Here is a 25,245-nt window from a genome sequence, read left to right on the forward strand (position 1 = left end):
GCACATTCATGTTCAGTTTATTTATGAATATATTGTTTGTAGAGCAGTCTTTAGATTTTTAGGTTTTTGTTATTTAGATTTTTTTTGTATTTAAATATGTATGAAAAGTAGGCCCCACCAGTCCATTGCACACTAAATATTGTAAATACATTTTAAATTGTCTTTTTGTCATGTTAAAATTCCAGCCCTGAAAATTCTGCAATACAAACGGGTACCTGTATTACATTTTTGGCCATAATGTTATCTTATCGTTTATACATAGTTAAGAAAACCTTGTTATGAAATGTTAAATTTGTTGTAAGAGTATACGCAACCCTAAAAAAGGCGTTTTCAACTTTGGTACAGTTCTCGATCGACCTAAAAGTTTTACGACTCAAATTGCTTTTTCTTATAACTTTATTTTCGAACCAAAAGCATGTTGTGAAACAATATGAAAACGTGGACCATAGCTTTTGTAATAAGCACCATCATTTGTATTGCTAATGGATATTTCACTAGGCCAGTAAGTAAAAAGAATATTATTTTATAATTTACTTAACAAGAATGACTTATGATACCTACAGTGGCGTTTTTAAATCGACTTTATTTAAAATAATAAAAAATAACCAACTATTTTGGCTCAGTGATCCAAAGTGAATGTTGGCCTCCGAAATGAGAGATCGCTACCATTTATAACCTAACCACAAAATTAAAATTTTGAAAAATCCCCCGGCCGCGACATAGTAGACCGATTTTCATGAAACATGGCTAAGAACACTCCCGACTAACTCAGCTTTCAGACAAAAAAAAACTAAATCTAAATAGGTTCATCCGTTCGGGAGCTACGATGCCACATATAGACACACAGACAGACAGACAGACAACCAGACAGACAGATACGTTAACTTATAACACCCCGTCGTTTTTGCGTCGGGGGTTAAAAATAATAGTTTATTATAAATACACCACAGTTTCAGATTAAATTTAACTGAGACAGGGATTGTATGCGGTTTTGTAAGTAGTATATATATATTTTATATATATTAAATATTTATTGATTATTTATATATTTATTAATATATACTGCGTGTTAGACTAAGGAATGAAAAATGTATTGTTATTATTTTGTAGTTTTTGTATTATGTGGATGTCTACCGTCTCAAATTCTCCCTCAAATGCTCAAAGGTTAACTGGAAGAGATCCCTTAAAGGGATAAGTTCGCCTTTGTACTGAAACTTTTTATTTTAAATATTATGTGCTGTATTATTTTTCTGTACAATAAAGTGTTTACTTACTTTTTACTTACTTAAATTTACAGGAATATGTGTACAAATTATTGGTGCGAACTAAAAGGGATAGATAACCCTTTTAAAAAAAGTGATCGTGAAAAATCGACGTTGCTACCCGGACGTTGATATTTACAACAATTTAATATTTCAAAACTGCTGATTGCCAATTTTGTTTTCAATGTGAAATCTTCAGCAGATTTTTTTAAAGATATCACGTGACTTTTCTGTATAAAAAAATGATACATAGTCATTTCTCGAGTGAATAGTCCTTTATGTGATGAGACCAGGGTCGGCAGTTGTTTAAAAGTGTTCTGATGAAGATATGTTATAAAACTGTTGTATAATTAATTGTTTGAAAGAAAGAAAGAAAGAAAAAGCATTTATTAGCACAAAATACATATCAATAACTATCTAAAACTAAAACTAGTTACAAACAAAAAATTATAAGTTGCGCTAAATGGTCCTTACTCAGCTAGGTGTCACGGTATGGGCCACATGGCACACTCCGCAATGCTGGTTTTCTGTAAGGCCTAGAAGATGGACTAGGTGGCACTAAGTAAATGGACTATGTACAATTTAGACAACAATGAGAAACTAAATAACATAAAAAGTCTTAGAATGTTTGTGTGTAATGTATGTACATGTAAATGTGTGTGAGTGTGCACGGTTGCGGTTGCTTTTCTGCTTAGCCAGTATGAATTTGCGAAGATGAATTTTGAATGTGGACACGGTTTTGTGTTTCAGTCACGGTATCGTCGTGAGGTTGGAGGAACTCTAGAAATCGTCTCCAAGAATGTCCAGCCTATCCACGCTGACGTCAAATCGGAGATGACCGTCACTGAGCAGGTAACTATCTAAACTCACAAAACTAACAATTTACAGTCAACTATCTTTTGCCCGCGGCTTCGCTCGAAAATTGCGGAATGCTCCATACAAACTTCCACCCCCATTTTAGGGAAGTGGGGGTTAGAAAGAGACAAAAAGTAGCCTATGTCACTCTCCATCCCTTCAACTATCTCCACTTAAAATATAAAGTCAATTCGTCGCTCCGTTTTGCCGTAAAAGACGGACAAACAGACACACACACATACATACATACAATCACGCCTGTATCCCATGAAGGGGTAGGCAGAGCACATGAAACTACTCAAGTTTCAGTGCCACTCTTGGCAAATAAGGGGTTGACAGAAAACGAAACTGTGACATTGCAGTGACAGGTTGCCAGCCTCTCGCCTACGCCACAATTTAACCCATATCCCACAGTCGACTTCTACGACACCCACCGGAAGAAAGGGGTGATGAAATTCTTAACCCGCCACCACACGGATAACACACACACACACACACACACACACACACACACACACACACACACACACACACACACACACAAACAAACACACACACACACACACACACACACACACACACACACACACACACGGCTTGCATAGACGACGATCGCGCGACCGCTACCGTCGCGTCGCATCACATCGCTTATCAATCTTATCATCCCTAGTTCTCTATCGCTCACCTAAGACACATCCATAGAGATCGAAGGTTTGATTTCGTCGCGTTGCATCACCATCGCGTGCCCGTCGTCCACGCAAACCACGGCGTAACAACAACACATAATACTAATAAAAGAAGGAGATAAAAGTAAGAAGTTAGCGGAGTTTCTTGGCGTCTCTTCTGCTCTCCCACTAGATTGGTACTCCGAAAGTGGACAGGTCGTTTTGGTTCGCAGCACGGTTGGTTCTCCATACAAATGTTTTTATGCTCTCATTTCAGATTACACAGAAAATAGGTGACATGTGACGTTTTCAAGTAAAAGGTACCACATTGTCTTTTAAGCCACGCTCTAACAAAAGATACGAGCAAATTTCGTCCGTATGGTAAGCCAGAATGTGGTACCTACCTATTACATGAAAACGTCACATGTGTATAATACAAAGAATAGCTACATAGCCTTGGTAAAAGATTCTGATACCTAACCTTCGATGCCCCGACAATCTAATAACATTCTCACTGCATTGGTGCATAACACAAACCAAACATCATTCAGTGGATTTCATAAAGCCCATTATGGACGCCGGTCTAAATACTGGTATAGTGACAGTACCTAATACGTATTAGAGTTAGTTATTTGAATAGAAAACAAGATTCTGACAGCCTTCGATGTTTCTAAAACCTAAAAAGATTTTTTTTGCCTTGGTGCGTAAGATAAACCAAAAGTCATTCAGTCGATTTCGTAAAGCCCACTATAAACTCACACTGTGTCTACTTGTAGCGACAGTACCTAACACGCGTTAGCGTTAGTTATAAGAATACTTATCCAAAAGAAAAGTAAACTTAGCTATAGTTTAGGAAACAGTTTCAAACGTGAAAGTAACTCTTTTATCTAAGCCTATATTTAAATTTCACAGGACAATATCCTAATTTGCTAATCCACTTTTTGCCAGTCCGCTCTCTCCATTTACGTTTCACTCTTTGAAAGCGTTTCACTTCTCACTTTAACTTAAAACCTACTATCTTCTATATTGCTAATGAAAGAAGGTAACTTTTAAAATGATAGAAATAATAAAGATAGGATTTATTAAAAGTTATTTGCTTTCGCTTAGACAAAAGCATTCAATGTACTCGTATCACAATGACGTCTTTGTGCGTCTTTTGTGGTGGGACCCAAATTATTAACACGTCACAGGTTGATCGATTGCCGAGCGATATGTTTTCTAAATTAATTAGATTTAATATTGTCTTCGGTTACCGCGATAGTTACTCATGAAATAAAACTATGGAAACGGATTAAATCGCGTATAATGAATTTAAAATACATCCCGACGTTTCGAACTCTTTACAGCGTTCGTGGTCAACGGGTGACTGAGGAAAAATTAAAATGTGCTAAAGCTACCCACTTACAAGAAATATTAACGAACCATGACCACAAATAATATAGATTTCTAAGGCAGGTTCACACACTATTAATAAAGCCAGTTATACAATATTCAAAAAATTTTACCATTACTCTGTTAAAAAATAATTAACCAATTAATCTACACAAAATTGACAAAGAAACAAACTGCAAATGTCCAACACCATACAACACAAATGCCTCACAGCCTTCGTCGTGCTTGTTCCATTATCAGATGTACTACTGGATCCCAAGCCGGTGGTAAAGTAAAGCCATCCTCTCTATTAAAGTTTGGATATTTCTTGATCTCAATGGCCTCTCGCAACATTCTGGGTATATATCGCTTCTCCTTAGCGAGAACCAGAGGCTTGTCAAACTTTATAGCATGATTGACTTTATCCATGACATGTTCAGAGACTGCAGACCTTTGCCGACGGTGCTTGACATCCGCTATGTGTTCCTTCACCCGTGTGGAAATGCTTCGTTTCGTCTGTCCCACATATGACAGCCCGCACTCACAGTCTAGCCTGTACACTCCCGCGCTTTGTAGAGGAGTTTGACATTTCACAGGCCTCAGGAATTGGGACATCTTCTTCATAGGCTTGAAATAAGTTTTAATAGAAGCCCGTTTCAAGATGTGGCTGATCCTATCTGATTAGATTTAATCATAAAAACGCTACAACATTACATTATACACCGTGTTTCACTTAACACTAAAAACCTGAAAACAGTTTGTTCAGAATCGAGAGTAGAATCGATTGAGCTATATCTTGATGGGGGTAATATTTTTATTTAAATTAGTATTATTAGTTATTTTTTACGTGCCCATTCTATTGTACTCGTAATACAACATTGTGTATATCGCATTGCTAGAGGTTGTTTACCTTTTTTCTGTATTTAGGGGTATTAATACTGGCCGGTTACTTGGACGATTATTTTTTCCGCTGCTAGTTTGACGTTGTTTGTCAGTTTAATCTTAATGTTTATCATAAGTCATAAATTGAACTCGTACCTAATTACAACCTTGTCATTTTGAATATTGAGTTTATTTGCTTACTGCGATTACCTGTCCAATTTGAAGTTTACTGTGACAAAGCTTTAAAGTGTTTTACAGTGACAACATCTTAGCTGTCTATTGGTAAACCTTATGTCGTTGCAGTAACGTACACAAATAAATAGTCTTATGGTTTATGATGGTAGTTAGCAATTATTTTATTGAGTGTAGAGCTAAAAGTCAAGTAGAGCTGTACAGAAAATTAAAAATTCAATTTAAAAAAAAGTAACGATCAGATTAAAAGATGAATACTCTAGATGAGTTTAAAAAAATAAAAATCAGTTGGGGTGTCTGAGGTTTTGAGTGATACCGGAAACACCGTGTAGGTAGTCTGACGTGTTTCTATTAGCTACGGACTTACTGTAAATAATTATCCTCCTATCGTCATCCCGGCATTCGCCACGGCCCATGCCTGGGGACAGCTTTGAAAAGTAACCCCAAGATTTTGCGTAGGCACTAGTTTTACGAAAAAGGCTGCCTTCTGACCTTCAAACCAGGCCTCACTGGGAATTAGTCCGGTTTCCTCACGACGTTTTACTGTGATTATTCGAATAGGTAGTTTGGATTCAAATTCTATATCAATAACAATTTGGATCGATTATTTAATTATCATTTTATAACAATATTTTTTTAAATAAATTCTTGACATCCTTTCAGATAGCATTTTTTTTCTCTTAGCTTACGTCTGGGAGTACTCGCTGCACCTTTGAATCACCTACTGAAACTACTGAAGTAGTATGTATAAACCGATTCTCACTAACTTATTTCATATACTTATACTATTCTACTATTTTTTCGTTTTTGAGATAATTCTACTTTTCTTCTTCTCCTGATTTTTGAACGATGCCAAAAAAACTTGCGAAACACTCTTTAGACTCATCAGAATTCTATGTTGTACCATTAAAAGTTATAAATGTATCTTAGAACGATACCTGCGTTAGTATCTTGATGCCAGAGCTAAATCAACACATATTTGAAGCAGTACAAAATACAAAATACAAAATCATTTATTCAGCAAATAGGCCACGGGGGCACTTTTACATGTCAACATTACAGAGTATTCATTAAAGTTAAACAAATGAAATTAATAGAAATATTAACTAAAAATATTAATCATAAGCAAAGTAGCTATACACTGATATAGAATTAGAGATGTATAAAGTCTCTAAATGTCATATTATTACTACTATAATCAATACATAAAGAAAGTGCAAACAGATACAAAGATAAAAGAAATCTATAATACTTCAATAGTTGTAAAAGACTGAATATTACAAGTAAAAATATTATACTTAATCAAATAATCCATGGAGATGTATAGCGTCTCCAAGAGTCAAATTTTATAAAATTAAAATATTTAAAAGTAAAAACCTTTGTCAAATAATACAAAAAAAAATAAAAAATACAGAAAATGAACAGCTAAATTACACATTTCAAGAGATGTACAAGTCTCTAGTTGTCAATCATTAAAGAACAAATCAAGTTTACAAATAAGGGCCAATCAGGGTTACAAATTAAGTTTAAAAATATAACCAAAATCTCAGAGATGTATAAGGTCTCTAAGTGTCCAAAAAACTAACATTAACTTAATCAACGACAACAAGGTCATTAAAGTAAGGAGTCTATTTTAAAATAAAATATAATCAAAATCTCAGAGATGTATAAAGTCTCTAAGTGTCCAAAAGCTAAAATTAACTAAATTAAACGACAACGTGATGGTCTCTAGTGTCATCCTTAAGACATTACTTACTTAAGTTTAATTCTTACAAGAACCGAATGTAGTGTCTCGCAATCCGCTCAAAAGTAAAGTTAAATAATCTAACAAAACATGTGGCCCAGGTAAGCTTGAACAGACCAGTCTCCACAAACAGCACCCGTTCACGAGTATGACGCGTATCTCAGCCATCGCCTCCCTCAACCTCCATTCGGGAAGGTGGCGACCCGATCAACACGCCACCGTAAGCAAAGACTTTTAAGCGAGCATGACATGTTCAAGCTAACAGCAAATTGACAAAAGAAAAATCGACACAGTGAAACACGACATTAAGCTTGTAGGTGACATTAAAGAGGGCAACAATGCCTAGTATAGCTATACATAACTAATTACATGCTCAACGTGACTTAGAGATGTAAAGGTCTCTGTACTATCATACTTTAAATAAATTTTATATAACTACGCTATATAATGAAAACAAAAATCTTAGAGGTGTATAAGGTCTCTAAGCGTCCTACTAACATAACTAATGATACAATACAATCACATGAGAAAAATTACGCTGTGTCATTTTTACTGGATACTAGTACGGTTGTATTACAAACTTCTGCTACCATAATCAAGCTACTGGCTTAAAGGCATTTTTATCATTTATAAAATCATTTACCGTATAGTAAGCTTTACCTAGCAAACAGCGCTTAACATGTGACTTAAATTTGCCGAGTGGCAAGTTCACTACATCAATGGGGATTTTGTTATAAAAACGTGTACAGTTCCCAACGAAAGACGTACTAACCTTACGGAGACGGTGGAAGGGCACGGCAAGTTTATGTTTGTTTCTAGTGTTATAGTTATGGATATCACTGTTAAGCTTGTATTCATGGATGTTTTTCCTAGCATACATAATATTCTCAAGTATGTACTGAGAGGCAACGGTAAGAATGTTCACCTCTTTGAATTTCTCTCTTAGGGAAGCTCGAGCGCCCAGTCCATATATGGAACGTACAGCTCGCTTTTGCAGCACAAATATCGTCTGAATATCTGCGGCTTTACCCCATAACAGAATTCCATACGACATAACACTATGGAAGTAACCAAAGTATACCAGCCTGGCCGTCTCTACGTTTGTTAGCTGTCTGATTCTCCTTACTGCGTAGGCAGCTGAACTAAGTTTGTTAGCTAAAGTAGCAATATGTGCGTGCCATTGCAGTTTTGAGTCTAAAGTGACTCCCAGGAAAACAGTTTGGTCTTCAAACTCCAGCGTATCACCTTTTATTTGGATTTTGCTGTTATTTATCTGCTTGACGTTAGGTAACGCAAACTTGATGCATTTGGTTTTCTTGGCGTTCAAAAGTAGATTGTTTGCCGTAAACCAGTTAACTATAGTTGATAGGGCATCATTAATACTGTCGAAGCTATTTTCCTTCCTGTCCACTTTGAATATAAGAGAAGTGTCATCCGCAAATAACACTATATCATGTCTGCCTTTAACAAGAGTGGGTAGGTCATTAATATATACTAAAAAGAGGAAGGGACCAAGAATTGAACCTTGAGGCACTCCGAGGGCTACCGGGGACCCCGCCGAATGAGTTCCATTAATAACTACTCTCTGAGTCCTATCCGACAGATATGATGAGACTAAGTCGAGGGCACCGGCTTTTATCCCGTAGTGGCTTAATTTTCGTTTTAAATTTTCGTGATCTACGCAATCAAATGCCTTGGACAGATCACAGAAAATTCCAACAGCATCTTGAGCTTTTTCCCAAGCGTCAAAGATGTGCTTTAGGAGTACCGCACCAGCGTCAGTGGTTGATCGACCTTTGGTAAAACCAAATTGATTGCTATCAAGCAGTTTATTTCTGTTGAAATGCGACAGCAGTTGATTTAAAATAAGTTTCTCAAACACTTTGCTTAATGCAGGTAGTATTGAAATCGGCCTAAAGTTCGTAGGATCTGTCTTCGTTCCTGATTTAAACAACGGGATAATTTTGCTATGTTTCATAATATCTGGAAAAGTGCCAACATCAATGCATCTGTTGAAAATCTCAGCTAAATATGGTGCAATAGATTCAATAATGGAATGCAAAACTTTGACTGACAGGCCCCATAGATCTTCAGTTTTCTTTAAATTCAGTGATCTAAAAGTCTTAAGAACTATGTTCGGAGTGATATACGAAAATTTGAAGAATTCTGTACATTCCGCTACATTTCTCTTCAAAATTTCTTCAGCGACATCTGGCGACGAATTAAGAGACTTTGTTGTTTCTACCGGTATATTCGAGAAAAACTGCTCAAAATGATCTGCCACTTCACGGTCGGAACTTACTAAAGCGTCACCAATTCGTAGCTTGTAGTGCGGATCCTTCATTTTACGTTTCCCAGTTTCATTGCCGATCACCAGCCAGGTCAGAACTCAAACAATTTTATTTTACATGAAAGACAACATATTTTATTTATTGGTATTTAGGACAACAACAGCCGTAAATATATAACTTACATAGGTATTTTTACATAGTCTTAGGCCAATAACAGTTATCCGTTGAGTGAAAAGTATTATACACAATATGTTACTAAAAAATAATAATTGTGTTACATATTTAAAAACAGTTACAGTGAAAATGTGCAAGCCACACAGAAAACAGTGAACTGATGCAAACAATACATACAACGAAAAGTGAAGTTAGAGGTCGACACGCAGGTTAAATATTACCCTACCTTAATAATATTTTATTTAATCTATGATAATATTTATAGGTACTTGAATTTAGCGATTATAAATAATTCTTATACTCACGCTTATACCCAAGGATCACTATATTACGCAGATTAAGCTCTTGTAAGAAATGACTATTGTTCTACTTTTTTTTTATATACCCTTCCATATTATAAGTGATAAGATACCAAGATATATCGTCTTTCCAAGCCCAAACACAAAATACCTTTTACCTTTTACTTTATAATGAATTACATTTTTTTTTATCTGTTATTTTTCAATAATAATATATTTAATACGTCATTTTTAAATTTATTTTTAGTGCCATTAAAAGGATCTGTTGAGTCGAATTCCTGGTTATAAAGATGCGGAATACGAGATAGTACAGCATTTGCCCCGTAGTTAGTAGAATGTAGTGGGACTTGAAATAGCGTGGTATTCCTAGTGCGACGTTTAGGAACCCGAAAAAGTATACCAGATAATAGCTCAGGGCAATCAAGACGGTTTCGAACTATATCAAAGAGGAAGTTCATATCGGCTAATTTACGTCTATTTTCAAGTGTGAGAAGGTTGTATTCCTGGCAGCTGTCAGAGTAAGAGGCAAATGAATTATTAAATTTGTAATTTAAATGATTAATAAACTTCCTCTGGATTCGTTCAATGCGGTCTTTGTGGATGGCGTAGCAGACTGACCAAACTGGGGAAGCGTATTCTAGGACGCAGCGTACATATGCATAATAAACAATCTTAAAACTTAATAAACTCTGGAATGGTTTGCAAGTCCTCATTATAAAGCCAAGGTTACGATAGGATCTATTTACTATTAGGTCAACGTGGTCTCTCATGGTCATTTTCGCGTCTAGCAGTACCCCCAAGTCGCGTACTACGTCGACTCTCTGGACTGCCGTACCATTAAAAATATAGGAAAATATAATAGGTTTCCTTTTGCGTGTAAAACTAATACATTGACATTTACTGATGCTGATTGTAATTCTATTTTCTATATAGTATCTCATAAGATTAGTAAGGTCACTTTGCAAACGCTCACAATCTGCTAAAGATTTAACACGCAAGTATACTTTTTTGTCATCAGCATACAATAAATGGTGAGCATTTGTGAAACATTTATCTATATCAAAAATGTACGCATTATAAAAGAGGGGACCGAGATGTGAGCCCTGAGGCACGCCAGATGATATATCAATAAAATCAGACCTGAAACCACCCACGACAACAGCTTGTGAACGATTTATGAGATATGATTGAATCCACCTAAGTAAGTCACCGTGTATTCCGAGCATTTGAAGTTTTGAGAGCAGGATGGCGTGATCTACCCGGTCGAAAGCTTTTTCGAAGTCCGTGTATACCACGTCAACCTGACCACCTCCTTCCATTTCCTTAAGAACGTGATTTGTAAAGCAGGCTAAATTAGAAACAGTGGAGCGGCCTTTAAGAAAACCGTGCTGCCTATCGGAGATACCGCGACTTATAAGGGGATAGATATGATTGAAAATAATTAGCTCAAAAACTTTACCAATGGCCAATACCCATTTCCATACTTAACAAAGTATGGAAATGGGTCGATAGTTTTCAATATTAGTCTTAGAGCCTTTTTTATGAATGGGAATTATATGAGCTTTTTTCCACATCTTCGGAAAAGTGCAGGTCCTTAGAGAGTTACGAAAAATTATAGATAAAGGAAGTGAAAGTGATTCTGCACAAGAATGTAAGAAAATAGGTGGAATGCCATCACATCCCGGTCCTTTTGATTTATCCAGTTCTTTTAGCAGTTTAAATACAGATTCGTTTGTTATAACAACAGCAGGAAGAGTAGACTGATGATTGAATTGAGGGTTATTTTCTGAGCTAAATGAGGATACTGCAGGGACAAAGACACTTTCAAAAAAGGTATTAAATGCATTACATATTTCTTTACCCCCGTTGTATTCATTATGACCTAATTGAAAACTATTTGGGTAGTGCGATCTATTACTGATTCAAATACATTACAGTCCGCCGAAGGGGGCCTGTACACGCATATAATGATAAATTGGTCCATCTCAACACAAGAAAGTTCAATATGGCGTTCTACAGACATGTCAACAATGTCTCTGCGCTCTTTACTTTTTAAGTTATGCTTAACCATTATTAATGACCCGCCACGGTTACTAGATTTCCTAAAAAAAGAACTAAGTGTTAATAGATAAATAAATATAAATATTGGGGAACACCTTACACAGATCAACCTAGCCCCAACTATGGGTGAGGGGATGGGCTAGGTGACGATATACATACCTACTTATATAGATAAATACATACTTATATACATAGAAAACATCCATGACTCAGGAACAATTATCTGTGTATGTCACACAAATAAATGCCCTTACCGGGATTTTAACCCAGGACAGCGGCTTAGCAGGCAGGGTCACTACCGACTACACCTGGGTGGCTAGCCGAATGGCACAATCGCTCACGAAACGCTCACGAAACGAAGCGCTAGTAGATATCTATCTCTATCGCGCTTGCGTATTGGCGCGATAGAGCCAGCGGCGTATCGCTTTCGTTTGGCGTCGGAGAAATGCCATTCGGCTACGGGGCCAGATTGGTCGTCTGGTCGTCGTAATGGTTTACAACCGTGCTCAACCGGCTATATACGTTCTTTCGTAAATCGAGCGTACGTTCCTTGGTAAATCTAGCGTACTTAAATAAAGATAAGATAACTTACCCGTAATATCAGATAAAGATCTCTAAGCAGTGTTAATGGTTTGCAGCCGTGCTCGACAGGCTACGTTCCTTCGCAAATCGAGCCGGGGATAGTTTTTAAGGTAACTTTACCCCAGTTTTATGTTTGGTCTAATATATAAGAAACAGCGTAATAAGTAACCTCGAAAGTCCCTTGTACAAGTACAGGATTTAAACATTTAAATGCGAGTTTTGAACTTTCATAGAAATAAAAGAAAGTTCCTTTAAAATCGGAAAAATTGGTCTTACGAGGGTCAGCGGGTAATTTTTGAACATTACTTTTTGTCAACAGATAAATTACTACTTTAATGTATGAATTATGAACTGTAATCCTGTAACCTGTCAAACCATTAACACTACTAATGCCTACTTACACCAACCACTTAACTAAGGGTTAGTGGGCTGTCGTCTGTCAAAATTCATATAAAATGGTGGGTTAACCCTCAGGTTAACCTTCCATTTTGGTTGGTGCAAGTGGCCCTAAGAAAAAGTAAATTTAAAAACCATATTATAGGTAAATATAAACCAGGTCACTCACTTGTAAATAGTCGAAATTCGATTGACATGGTAAGGTGTCCCCTCAATCATCTGTTTAAGGTATCCCCCCAATTTTTATTATGTTTCGCTCCGCAACGAGGAGTATTTTCAACGAGTTTGCGACCATATCCCGACGCAGACTGCGGGCTGCAGCTCTCTGCGACCGATGAGTCGGCTTCCGCTAACACTCATAAATTGGCCCACAGCCTTAGATTGTGTTTCACTTACGCAATTCAACAAAGTCGATGTCACTTTGTTTGTTGTTTGTGTTTTGCTGAAACTCTGAACAATAGCTCGAGTACAAACATAAATATACACGGACCAAACATCCTGTATATCTTATCATATAGCACAATAGGAAAAACTTTCGCGAAAAACGGCGTCTTTCTTGTGTATAGGTATTATGAAAATTAACAATTTGAGTTTTTTACACTACGTCGGTGGCAAACAAGCATACGGCCTGCCCGATAGTAAGCAGTTTTCGATGAAAAGTTTTGTAAGATAGCTTACAAAACTTTTCATCGAAAACTGCTTACTGCGTGCATAGGCACGTTGCAACTTCAAGCGTAATTTATTAAGTAGCTCTAAAAGATTTAGAGTAGAGTAGAGAGTGATACATCAATAATAATAATTTGTTTTGATCTATGCGGTATTTTACATTCAAAGTGTATATTTTCAAATCTTTTTTAGGGTTCCGTAGTCTACTAGGAACCCTTATAGTTTCGCCATGTCTGTCTGTCCGTCCGTCCGTCCGTCCGTCCGTCCGTCCGTCCGTCCGTCCGTCCGCGGATAATCTCAGTAACCGTAAGCACTAGAAAGCTGAAATTTGGTACCAATATGTATATCAATCACGCCAACAAAGTGCAAAAATAAAAAATGGAAAAACATGTTTTATTAGGGTACCCCCCCTACATGTAAAGTGGGGGCTGATATTTTTTTTCATTCCAACCCCAACGTGTGATATGTTGTTGGATAGGTATTTAAAAATTAATAAGGGTTTACTAAGGTCGTTTTTTGATTATATTAATATTTTCGGAAATAATCGCTCCTAAAGGAAAAAAAAGTGCGTCCCCCCCCTCTAACTTTTGAACCATTATGTTTAAAAAATATGAAAAAAATCACAAAAGTAGAACTTTATAAAAACTTTCTAGGAAAATTATTTTGAACTTGATAGGTTCAGTAGTTTTTGAGAAAAATACGGAAAACTACGGAACCCTACACTGAGCGTGGCCCGACACGCTCTTGGCCGGTTTTTATTTATATAAATGGGCTTACTCTTGGCCACAGACTAACCAAAGGCAAAGACGTGGCCTACGATGGAGTAAGCTCGCCCAGAAGATGCTTCACCCTTGATTTAAAGGGTATTCGCACCTTACCTTACCTTATAGGGCACTGCAGGGCTAGCCGAATGGCACAATCGCTCACGAAACGCTCACGAAACGAAGCGCTAGTAGATATCTATCTCTATCGCGCTTGCGTATTGGCGCGACAGAGCCAGCGGCGTATCGCTTTCGTTTGGCGTCGGAGAAATGCCATTCGGCTACGGGGCCTGGTCTCAAAAAAGACTAGCCTGTATTTTTTTCTTGTACAGAATTTTTAGGATTACAGGATGGCGATGAGGTTTGACCTCACGATTTTTTTGAGTCTTGCCCGTTAAAGGGTTAAATCATCATCCTTTCTGTGTTATCCCGGCATTTAATTTGCTTATGCCTGAGGTCTGCTTTGACAACAAATACCAGTATTTGGCGTAGGCACTAGTTTTATGTACTGCCATCTGTCCTTCTAACCCGAAGTCCGAAAAACTCATTGGTACGAGTTTAGTCTAATTTTAAAAACTGAATAAGCTCATCACCACTATTAGACCTAGCTAAATATTAAACCTAATATAATAAAGAGATTAGATTAGATTAGATTGATATAATTTTATTAATTCAAAGTAGTTTTAAAACAATAAAATTGTTTTGTTGCATAAATTGCTCTGATATTTAGAATAAGATGAATATTGTCTTTACATTGTTGACAATTTAAAAGTGCTTATAGTAAGTCTAATTGAATAAAGAATATTTTGACTTGACTGGACTTAATTTTGACTTGAGATTTAGCATCAAAATAAAGAGACTTTATTACAAGCTTTAAAGGCCCCAGATAATTAGGGTCAAAGTATAAGACCAAAGGTTCTAGCCAGTTTTTGCTGAGACAAGTCATGGACTCGACCACTTTATCAAGCCGGCGGTGACAGCAAAAACCAGAGTAGAACACAGATTTTTAACAGTACGATAAGTTGCCCGTGTGGTGATGGGTTATAGTTATTTTCCCCTCACTAGCTCGGAAACACGTGTTTTGTCCTTTAATACCAGCGGGTCGTCGTTAAAATACAACTTTGCCCCCTTGTATGTTGTTATACAAGGGGGCAAAGTTGTATTTTAACGCCGAGTGTGGAATTGAAAAACGAGTAAGTGAAAGGATTCTATAGTTGAACCACGAGCGAAGCGAGTGGTTCGAGAATAGAATCCTGAACTTGCGAGTTTTTTAAAACACGAGAAGTAAAATACGTTTGCACCCGAGTGTAACACAAAACTTTTCCCCTCACTATAGCGAGGAAACTACAACGCAAAAAATGCGTTTATCATTGCTTCCAGTAGTTCCACAGGCGGTAAATCATCTTTATTACTAGATTCACCTACTTTTATCAATTTTAAAGCAGTTAATTTGACTTTATTCAAGGTTAAATTACTTTACCCACTAGTGGATAAAATGCGTTTTTACCCGCTGGTATTAAAGGACAAAACACGTGTTTCCGAGCTAGTGAGGGGAAAAGAATTTTACCACCACCTTTCTTCCCGTGGGTGTCGTAGAAGTCGACTAGGCGAGAGGCTGGAAACCTGTGACTGCAATGTCACAATTTTGTCACAATTATCGTTTTCTTTCAACCCCTTAATTGCCAAGAGTGGCACTGATACTTTAGTAGTTTCATAATAATTATGTTATGCATACCCCTTTATAGGATACAGGCGTGATTGTATTTTATGTATGTATGGACGATAAGTTAAACAATTATTTTTAACGTATAGAAACTTTTATATGTGGCTTTTATAATCTGTTTTATTGTCAGATGTCTCTTATGCCTCCATGAGGCATCAAGCATCGAGAGAAAGTCTTATAAAAAATTCTAGCCTAAATATTGAGAAGCACGGTTCTACTCGCGTTTCTTATAGACCATGAACCAAACCTTGGCACTTTAAAAATGTGGGGCTCACCGCCCAATTAATTGTCTTCATATAATGCGTGCCTTCCTTGGCGTTGACGGAATCATCGACGACCAATAACACTTCAAAATCGATTGAAAATGTTTACATACATACATACATACAATCACGCCTGTATCCCATAAAGGGGTAGGCAGAACACATGAAACTACCAAAGCTTCAGTGCCACTCTTGGCAAATAAGGGGTTGAAAGAAAACGAAACTGTGACATTGCAGTGAAAATGTTTAATTGTTTAATTTCCATTGAAAATTGAATTTCGTGCCTTTTTTAGTGCCAAGAATTGGTTCACCGTCTAATTGCTATTGGAGACCTGTTTGATGATTCTTGATTACTACAACTAATATAGACTACTGTTCCAAGTCTTCCTCTGTGTAACAGCTTACCCAGGTCCGACCTACAAGCTACAGCTTATAGGGCTTATGCAGCTTTGCTACAGCACAGTTTAATACCGACACTTCCAACTACGGTTTAATACTAACGACCACATAAACTACACTTTTAAAACTTCTTTTATTTGTATGCTTTGGAGGATTCTGTTAAGTTATGAGTAAGAAAATAAAGGTTTTTTTGCTTGCTAATTCTGTGGTCGCCCAAGATCCCGATCCACCCTTGCCGGTGCAAATGTTATTTTTGGGCTCGTGATTCTGAGAAAAACATTAAATTGGCTTATTTTAGAAAAACAAGTTACTTATTGAATCTTTTTTCGCGAAAATTCCCTTTTATAACGCTGTAGTGAGGTCACAGTCATAGCAGCGTCATACACCCACACATAGATAGATAACCTTTAAAGATCATTAAATTAACAATAAGATATGCTATCAAATACAATCATAACCTTTGAATATGAGCACATACTATCATGAAATAGATACCATGATAACTCCCACATTAATTGATAATTAGATAATACCCTAGTATACTGGAGTATCAGGCTGTTCTACACCTTCAGGCAGGAAAGTGTAGTAGGGTGGCGGCGGATGAGACTGATTAGTCCAACGGCGGCGCCCACAACTCTCCAGGAGAGCCACTGTCTTGGCGTCAGGCGGCCGCCGGCCATAAAAACTATAGCCACTCCTTATCCTTGTCAGTTATGAAAAGTAAGTCAAAGAAAGAGCGATTAAATGCTAGGGCGTACCCCTCAAGCGACGGTCCGAGTAACATATGCAATACATGCGCACTGCGATTAGCCACGTGGAACGTGGGCTCAATGACGGGCAGAAGTGCCGAACTGAGTGATGTCCTACGTCGACGTCGTATTGATGCATGCTGCGTGCAAGAGACCAAGTGGCGGGGGTCAAAATCAAGATCAATAGGTAATGGGTACAAACTGCTCTACCACGGGTCTGATGCTAGGAATGGCGTGGGGATCGTACTGTCAGATACCTTAAGTAACAGATTAGTGAATGTAGATCGCATAAGTGACCGATTAATGTCGGTAAAAATCGCAATGGATGATCAACTTTGCTTTAATATAGTATCAGCATACGCACCTCAGACAAACTGCACGGAAAACGAAAAAGATGCTTTTTGGGACGATCTGCACAAACTCGTAACCGAAATTCCCCCTAGCGAATCTGTACACATCGGAGGCGATCTAAATGGTCACATAGGCGCTAGCAACAGCCGTTTCGCCAGATGGCACGGTGGCTTTGGTTACGGGATAAGAAACGCGGATGGTGACCGCATTTCTACATTTCAATACCAAATTCTATGAAAGTATGACTATCAAATCTCGGCCAACTTACCGATTTACTGTAAGATTGTGAGTGTGTTTAGTAAAACGTCGCAATTTGTCGCTTACCAGAAAGACGAGGGTTGGTTATACTATCAATAAACTGATAAGCCGGCTATATAGCAATCGAAAAAGTGGGACGTTTTATACACACTCACAATTATTTACTTTTACTACTTAATGACATTTCTTCTTTCCAGGTCACACCTCCAGCCACCATCTTCCAGCAGTCACTCCGAAAATCTCTTCCAGTTCCTAGCAGGTATACCAATGACACCTACTTACATGTAATGCCGCCTAGAAATTATAATAGGCTACTTGACCCTTTTTAAAGTGTCTTATATGATTAAAAAATTAAAATTTTGAAAAAACCCCTGACCGCGACATAGTAGACCGATTTTGATGAAACTTGGCTAAGAACACTCCCGACTAAATCAGCTTTCAGACAAAAAAAAAACTAAATCTAAATCGGTTCATTCGTTCGGGAGCTACGATGCCACAGACAGACACACACACAGACAGACAGACAGACAGACATATCAAAGTTATAACACCCCTTCGTTTTTGCGTCGGGGGTTAAAAACTGTCCAATTAACCGAAATAAAATATTACTATATTTTATTATGACTTGAAAACCTTTTTTTTTTTTAAATGGAATTTATTTGAGTCGGGCGGTTAAACGCCCTTTACTCGTTAAGGACGGGGCGCCTATACACCCGAGTGTATAGGGCTAACTTGAAAACCGCAAACAACATTTTCAAAGTATACTTTTACTTAATCAGGCAAAAACAAAATTAGCTAACTTGAAAACCGCAAACAACATTTTCAAAGTATACTTTTACTTAATCAGGCAAAAACAAAATTAGCCATCTTAATCTATACATTGTCTGTGCATGACACATAGGGGTATTTGACTGAAAAATCTGGCCAAAATTATTTATGCACATTTTTATCCAAATATTATATTATGCTATTTTTTTTTATTTGTATCGTGTAATGGCCAGCTCGTTTAGTGAAATACTCCTAAGTACGACGTCAATATAATTAAACACAACATTTTCTGATTTTAAGTATAAGGCATAAAGTTCATTACGTCAGTGATTGACTCGACCTGAATTAAATTGGTACTATGACGTCACTAAATGGCTGACAGCGTTTTCGGTGGCCAAATAAAAAAAAAATACACACATTTTAACACGCTTTTATTAGGTCGTCGTGTATGTAACTATGTATGTAATGGAATCTGCGGAGGCTAATTTAACCATCTTCCAGGAGTCGTAGCGTAATGAAAATTGGCAGCTATATGTAGTTCCGATGACAATACAATAATATGGTACTGTTGAGCTGATCTGATGATGGAGTCGGAAGATATGAACTGGAACTACATGATGGAACCTCGTATCATAGCCGTTTTTGGGTTTCTTAGAAAAGTCTTGTAATGAACTTTGACTACGATTAGGTTTCAAGGTCTGATGATGGAGCCGGAAGATATGAACTGGAACTACATCATGGAACATCGTATCATAGCTGTTTTTGGGCTTCTTAGGAAAGTCTTGTAATGAACTTTGACTACAATTAGGTTTCAAGGTCTGATGATGGAGCCGGAAGATATGAGCTGGAACTACATGATGGAACATCGTATCATAGCTGTTTTTGGGCTTCTTAGAAAAGTCTTGTAATGAACTTTGACTACGATTAGGTTTCAAGGTCTGATGATGGAGCCGGAAGATATGAACTGGAACTACATGATAGAACATCGTATCATAGCTGTTTTTGGGCTTCTTAGAAAAGTCTTGTAATGAACTTTGACTACGATTAGAATTCAAGGTCTGATGATGGAGCCGGAAGATATGAACTGGAACTACATGATGGAACATCGTATCATAGCTGTTTTTGGGCTTCTTAGAAAAGTCTTGTAATGAACTATGACTACGATTAGGTTTCAAGGCCTGATGATGGTGCCGGAAGATAAGAACAGAAAAAGGGGGGGGGGGGCTCGAGGGGGAAGCATGAAAGAAAGATCAACGTAGTATTTAAAATAAGTTGGGTTACCGTTTTCTTGTGACCTTTCAGAGCAAACAAAGGGGGGCTCGGGGGGGCGAAGCCCCCCGCATAAAAGAAAGATCAATGTTGTATTTAAAATAAGTTTGGTTAAGGTTTTCTTGTGATCCTTAAGAGTAAAGAAAAGGGGGCTAGGGGGCGAAGCCGCATGAAAGAAAGATCAACGTAGTATTTAGAATAAGTTGGGTTAGCGTTTTCTTGTGACCTTTAAGAGCAAACAAAGGGGGCTCGGGGGCGAAGCCCCCGCATGAAAGAAAGATCAACGTAGTATTTAAGATAAGTTGGGTTAGCGTTTTCTTGTGACATTTAAGAGCAAACAAAGGGGGCTCGGGGGCTTCGCCCCCGCATAAAAGAAAGATTGACGTAGTATTTAAAATAAGTTGGGTTAGCGTTTTCTTGTGACCTTTCAGAGCAAACAAAGGGGGGCTCGGGGGCGAAGCCCCCGCATAAAAGAAAGATCAACGTTGTATTTAAAATAAGTTGGGTTAAGGTTTTCTTGTGATCCTTAAGAGTAAAGAAAAGGCCCCCGCATGAAAGAAAGATCAACGTAGTATTTAGAATAAGTTGGGTTAGCGTTTTCTTGTGACCTTTAAGAGCAAACAAAGGGGGGCTCGGGGGCGAAGCCCCCGCATGAAAGAAAGATCAACGTAGTATTTAGAATAAGTTGGGTTAGCGTTTTCTTGTGACCTTTAAGAGCAAACAAAGGGGGGCTCGGGGGGCGAAGCCCCCCGCATGAAAGAAAGATCAACGTAGTATTTAAGATAAGTTGGGTTAGCGTTTTCTTGTGACCTTTAAGAGCAAACAAAGGGGGGCTCGGGGGGCGAAGCCCCCCGCATGAAAGAAAGATCAACGTTGTATTTAGAATAAGTTGGGTTAGCGTTTTCTTGTGACCTTTAAGAGCAAACAAAGGGGGCTCGGGGGGCGAAGCCCCCGCATGAAAGAAAGATCAACGTTGTATTTAAAATAAGTTGGTTTAGGGTTTTCTTGTGTTCCTTAAGAGCAAAGAAAAGGGGGACTCGGAGGGCGAAGCCCCCCGCATGAAAGAAAGATCAACGTAGTATTTAAGATAAGTTGGGTTAGCGTTTTCTTGTGACCTTTAAGAGCAAACAAAGGGGGCTCGGGGGCGAAGCCCCCGCATAAAAGAAAGATCAACGTTGTTTTTAAAATAAGTTGGGTTAGCGTTTTCTTGTGACCTTTAAGAGCAAACAAAGGGGGCTCGGGGGCGAAGCCCCCGCATGAAATAAAGATCAACGTTGTATTTTAAATAAGTTGGGTTAGCGTTTTCTTGTGACCTTTAATAGCAAACAAAGGGGGGCTCGGGGGGCGAAGCCCCCCGCATGAAAGAAAGATCAACGTAGTATTTAAGATAAGTTGGGTTAGTGTTTTCTTGTGACCTTTAAGAGCAAACAAAGGGGGGCTCGGGGGGCGAAGCCCCCGCATAAAAGAAAGATACATACATACATACATACAATCACGCCTGTGTCCCACGAAGGGGTAGGCAGAGCACATGAAACTACTTAGGCTTCAGTGCCACTCTTGGCAAATAAGGGGTTGAAAGAAAACGAAACTGTGAAGGGGTTAAAAGAAAGATCAACGTTGTTTTTAAAATAAGTTGGGTTAGCGTTTTCTTGTGACCTTTAAAAGCAAACAAAGGGGGACTCGGGGGGCGAAGCCCCCCGCATGAAAGAAAGATCAACGTTGTATTTTAAATAAGTTGGGTTAGCGTTTTCTTGTGACCTTTAAGAGCAAACAAAGGGGGGCTCGGGGGGCGAAGCCCCCCGCATGAAAGAAAGATCAACGTAGTATTTAAGATAAGTTGGACGGTGTTATGGAATAGCGAACTAAGCGCCAAAATCCGAAAAAAAAGTTATGAATGCAGTTCGGATATAAATGTGATAATCTATAGTATTGATTATTTCTTTGTTGAAAAATCATGCTTACAGCCTTATTTTAAGGGGTAGAATCAAGCGACACGTTAAAATTTGTATGGCCCTGTGTACTAAGTCGTTACGTAAAAACGAATTGAACGCCAAATTTACTTTTACAAATTATAATAAGCGTATATTCTAAATCGCAAAATCGAGTTAAACGCCATAAAGATGTTATTAATTCGTTTTGGTTTAAAGTTTTGATGATTTATAAACGCAATATCGATTTAACCGCCCTATTGGTGTCGTTTAATTCGTTGTTACATATTTGAAATTGCAGGATATTTCGCTTAATGAGAACTAAGTATCAAGAGGTTTTGTTATATCATAATATCTTATGTGTGTAATCCTGGCTAGTACTAATGAATTATTATTAGTTACAATGCCAATTTTGCCATATATGCTGATTTTTATGACATTTATTAAAAAAGTTGATTGCAGAACAAAACTAAATTGTTAGACGGATTAGTCCTAATCATTGTGGAGGAAAACATTGTTGTTAATTTATTTACAATAGCACTATTTACTCAAATATATGGAATTTTATTTTATTCCAGTATTCACTTTACCTCTAACAATTTGCATTAAAGAATCAAGCGACAAAATATGTCTCATAGTACGCTACGGCGAAATAAATTAACCTCATCGCAGTATTAGTTCAATAAAGAATCAAGCGGAAAAACGTTAATAACTTCGAAACTTGAATAGGTATGGTGTTATTTTTTTTATCAATTTAAATTATGAACACTTTTATAGGTTCAATGTCAAAATTAACTTTTTTGCTTTATAAATGAACTTACAACAACTGATTCAAATTTCAAATCTTTCTAGCTCATTTTCTCGATTTCAACTAACTGTCGCTTGATCGCTTATTCCATAACACTGTCCAGTTGGGTTAGTGTTTTCTTGTGACCTTTAAGAGCAAACAAAGGGGGGCTCGGGGGGCGAAGCCCCCCGCATAAAAGAAAGATAAACGTTGTATTTAAAATAAGTTGGGTTAGGGTTTTCTTGTTACCCTTAAGAGTAACGAAAAGAGGGGCTCGGGGGGCGAAGCCCCCCGCATAAAATAAAGATTAACGTAGTATTTAAAATAAGTTGGGTTAGCGTTTTCTTGTGACCTTTCAGAGCAAACAAAGGGGGGCTCGGGGGGCAAAGCCCCCCGCATAAAAGAAAGATCAACGTTGTATTTAAAATAAGTTGGGTAATGGTTTTCCTGTGACCCTTAAGTGCAAATAAAGGGGGGCTCGGCAAAAAAGAAATACTTAAATTTTGTTTGAATTAGTTGAAATGTGACAATATTTTCTAATCGAGTCAAACAAAATCCCACTAGCTGAGAGCTTCAAAACAATGTATGTCGAAAGTATGTCTCTCTAATGTCTTCAAAAAGTCCGCGATGGCACATGTCTATATTGTCTATCTTTTACGGATAACTTACTAGGTATAAACATTTTTATGATAATACCGTAATAAGACGGTAGCCGCTAGTTATTATTAAGTAGCAAGTAGCAATAAGTACACGTTAAGCCACAAATGGCATGTAAAATCCGCCTACTTGAAATAATTTTATGTATAAATGTTAAAAGGTATTTATTTCATTATTAATGACTAAAAAGTATAAAATAAATTAATAGTTTAAAAAACACTATAAAACACGCTTTTATAAATGCACGTAAAAGCCAAAAATAAATTATGGATCGTTCAAGTTGTCTCTATTTGTGAGCTGAAGTTTAAAAACTATGTGCTTTTAATTATAATATTTGATTGTAAAAGCGTGGGGCGCTGGAACAGGAAAGACTTTCTTGTAAACAAATACTAATTCGAACTTCCTGGCGAATGAAGTTGCATAAGAACATAACGTTTACATATGCCGCCTAAGGGTTACCAAAGAGAACCAAAGATATCTCGTCCACGAACAAGAACTCTGCATCCTGTCACTGTAGACACTTTCCCCTTTTGTACTTTGATTACCGGAAAAAAGCGGCGTTCTAAGTGTCGGTGACTGTCGACTCTCCTCGCTACTAGCGCATATTTTGTCTGAGTTCGACAAACTGGTACCTACTTTGAACACTGACTTTTAATTGATTTGACTGTTTAATGTAGAACCTACTAGTCATGCTGCAACTCCAGTTAGCGCGTCAATCTGTGTAACCTCCTTCCCGTAACATAGCATAATTTGATTTATCAGCAAGTTATACTTATATATTCTGTGGTTATACAAAAAGTCTTTCCTGTTCCAGCGCCCCACGCTTTTACAATCAAATATTATAATTAAAAGCACATAGTTTTTAAACTTCAGCTCACAAATAGAGACAACTTGAACGATCCATAATTTATTTTTGGCTTTTACGTGCATTTATAAAAGCGTGTTTTATAGTGTTTTTTAAACTATTAATTTATTTAATCGAAAATACGGAGCCATCAAACACGTTTAATACCCAAAATCTATAAATAAACATTGGTTTCATATGTCAAATACTACAGAAATCAATCATTTCTTGTGCCAAAGATATGAGTCTAGTAGCCTATTGTTTTTTTTTTTTGCGAAGTTGTGTTAGGTATGTGTTAACATCCTCGAAATCAGGAAGAAATATGTTATTTTTCTATCTAGTGTAACCAAACCAGTAACCAATTACGATTTAGACAAGCATATTAATAGGATGTTTATTAGGATTATACTTTTAGAAATTTTAGACTCTTAGGGCCGGTTGCATCAAACCGTCTGTCACCGTTAAAGCGTTCGTTAAATGTTATTGTATGCGAAGTTCTATATAGTCGTCTGCTGCGTGACGATGATGTGTCTGTCAAATGTGGTTGATGCAACTGGCCCTTAGTCTCCTTTAGCGATAAATCACTTGTGTCGCTCAGCAAACTCGACGGGGTGTTATAAGTTTGACGTGTCTGTCTGTATGTTTGTCTGTCTGTCTGTGTGTGTGTCTGTCTGTGGCATCGTAGCTCCCGAACGGATGAACCGATTTGGATTTAGTTTTTTTTATTTCACAGATTAGAGTTGATAAGAAGCATCAGTCGCTTAGCAGCCGTGGTTGCGCTAGCGTTCACAGCTCTAGTGGAATTGTACCCTGCGTTAGCCCATCTTGTTAACACTTTATATAGCTTTATTGTTTAAATAACTACACTTTGTACAACTGTTGTTTTATTGTCATTTCCTCATGCTGTTAGATATTCTCTAGTCACATGAGAAAGTAAATTATTTACCTAAAAACATACACCGTGTTTTTATTGAATTCCGTTAACTTTAAGGGAAGGTTCTTTAGATCAAATACAATTAATTGCGTTTTAAGTCTTACGGTTGTCAAG

At 37.5% G+C, this 25,245-nt stretch overlaps 1 protein-coding gene across 3 annotated transcripts; it reads left to right on the forward strand.

The window, feature by feature from the left end:
• Nucleotides 1-352: 352 nt before the first annotated feature.
• LOC125237225 lies at nucleotides 353-25,154 on the forward strand. Of its 3 annotated transcripts, XM_048144227.1 has the most exons (6): nucleotides 353-502; nucleotides 2,013-2,114; nucleotides 5,912-5,968; nucleotides 12,435-12,488; nucleotides 18,142-18,203; nucleotides 24,931-25,154. In XM_048144227.1, exons 1-6 carry the CDS (start codon nucleotides 431-433, stop codon nucleotides 25,052-25,054), a joined length of 471 nt encoding a protein of 156 aa, XP_048000184.1. In that variant the 5' UTR covers nucleotides 353-430; the 3' UTR covers nucleotides 25,055-25,154. The 3 variants fall into 3 exon arrangements, with proteins under 3 accessions (XP_048000184.1, XP_048000185.1, XP_048000186.1); XM_048144228.1 differs by lacking the exon at nucleotides 12,435-12,488; XM_048144229.1 differs by lacking the exon at nucleotides 5,912-5,968.
• Nucleotides 25,155-25,245: the final 91 nt, after the last annotated feature.

This window comes from Leguminivora glycinivorella, chromosome 20 (genome assembly GCF_023078275.1).
Source record: "Leguminivora glycinivorella isolate SPB_JAAS2020 chromosome 20, LegGlyc_1.1, whole genome shotgun sequence".
In the NCBI taxonomy this organism is placed as follows: domain Eukaryota; kingdom Metazoa; phylum Arthropoda; class Insecta; order Lepidoptera; family Tortricidae; genus Leguminivora; species Leguminivora glycinivorella.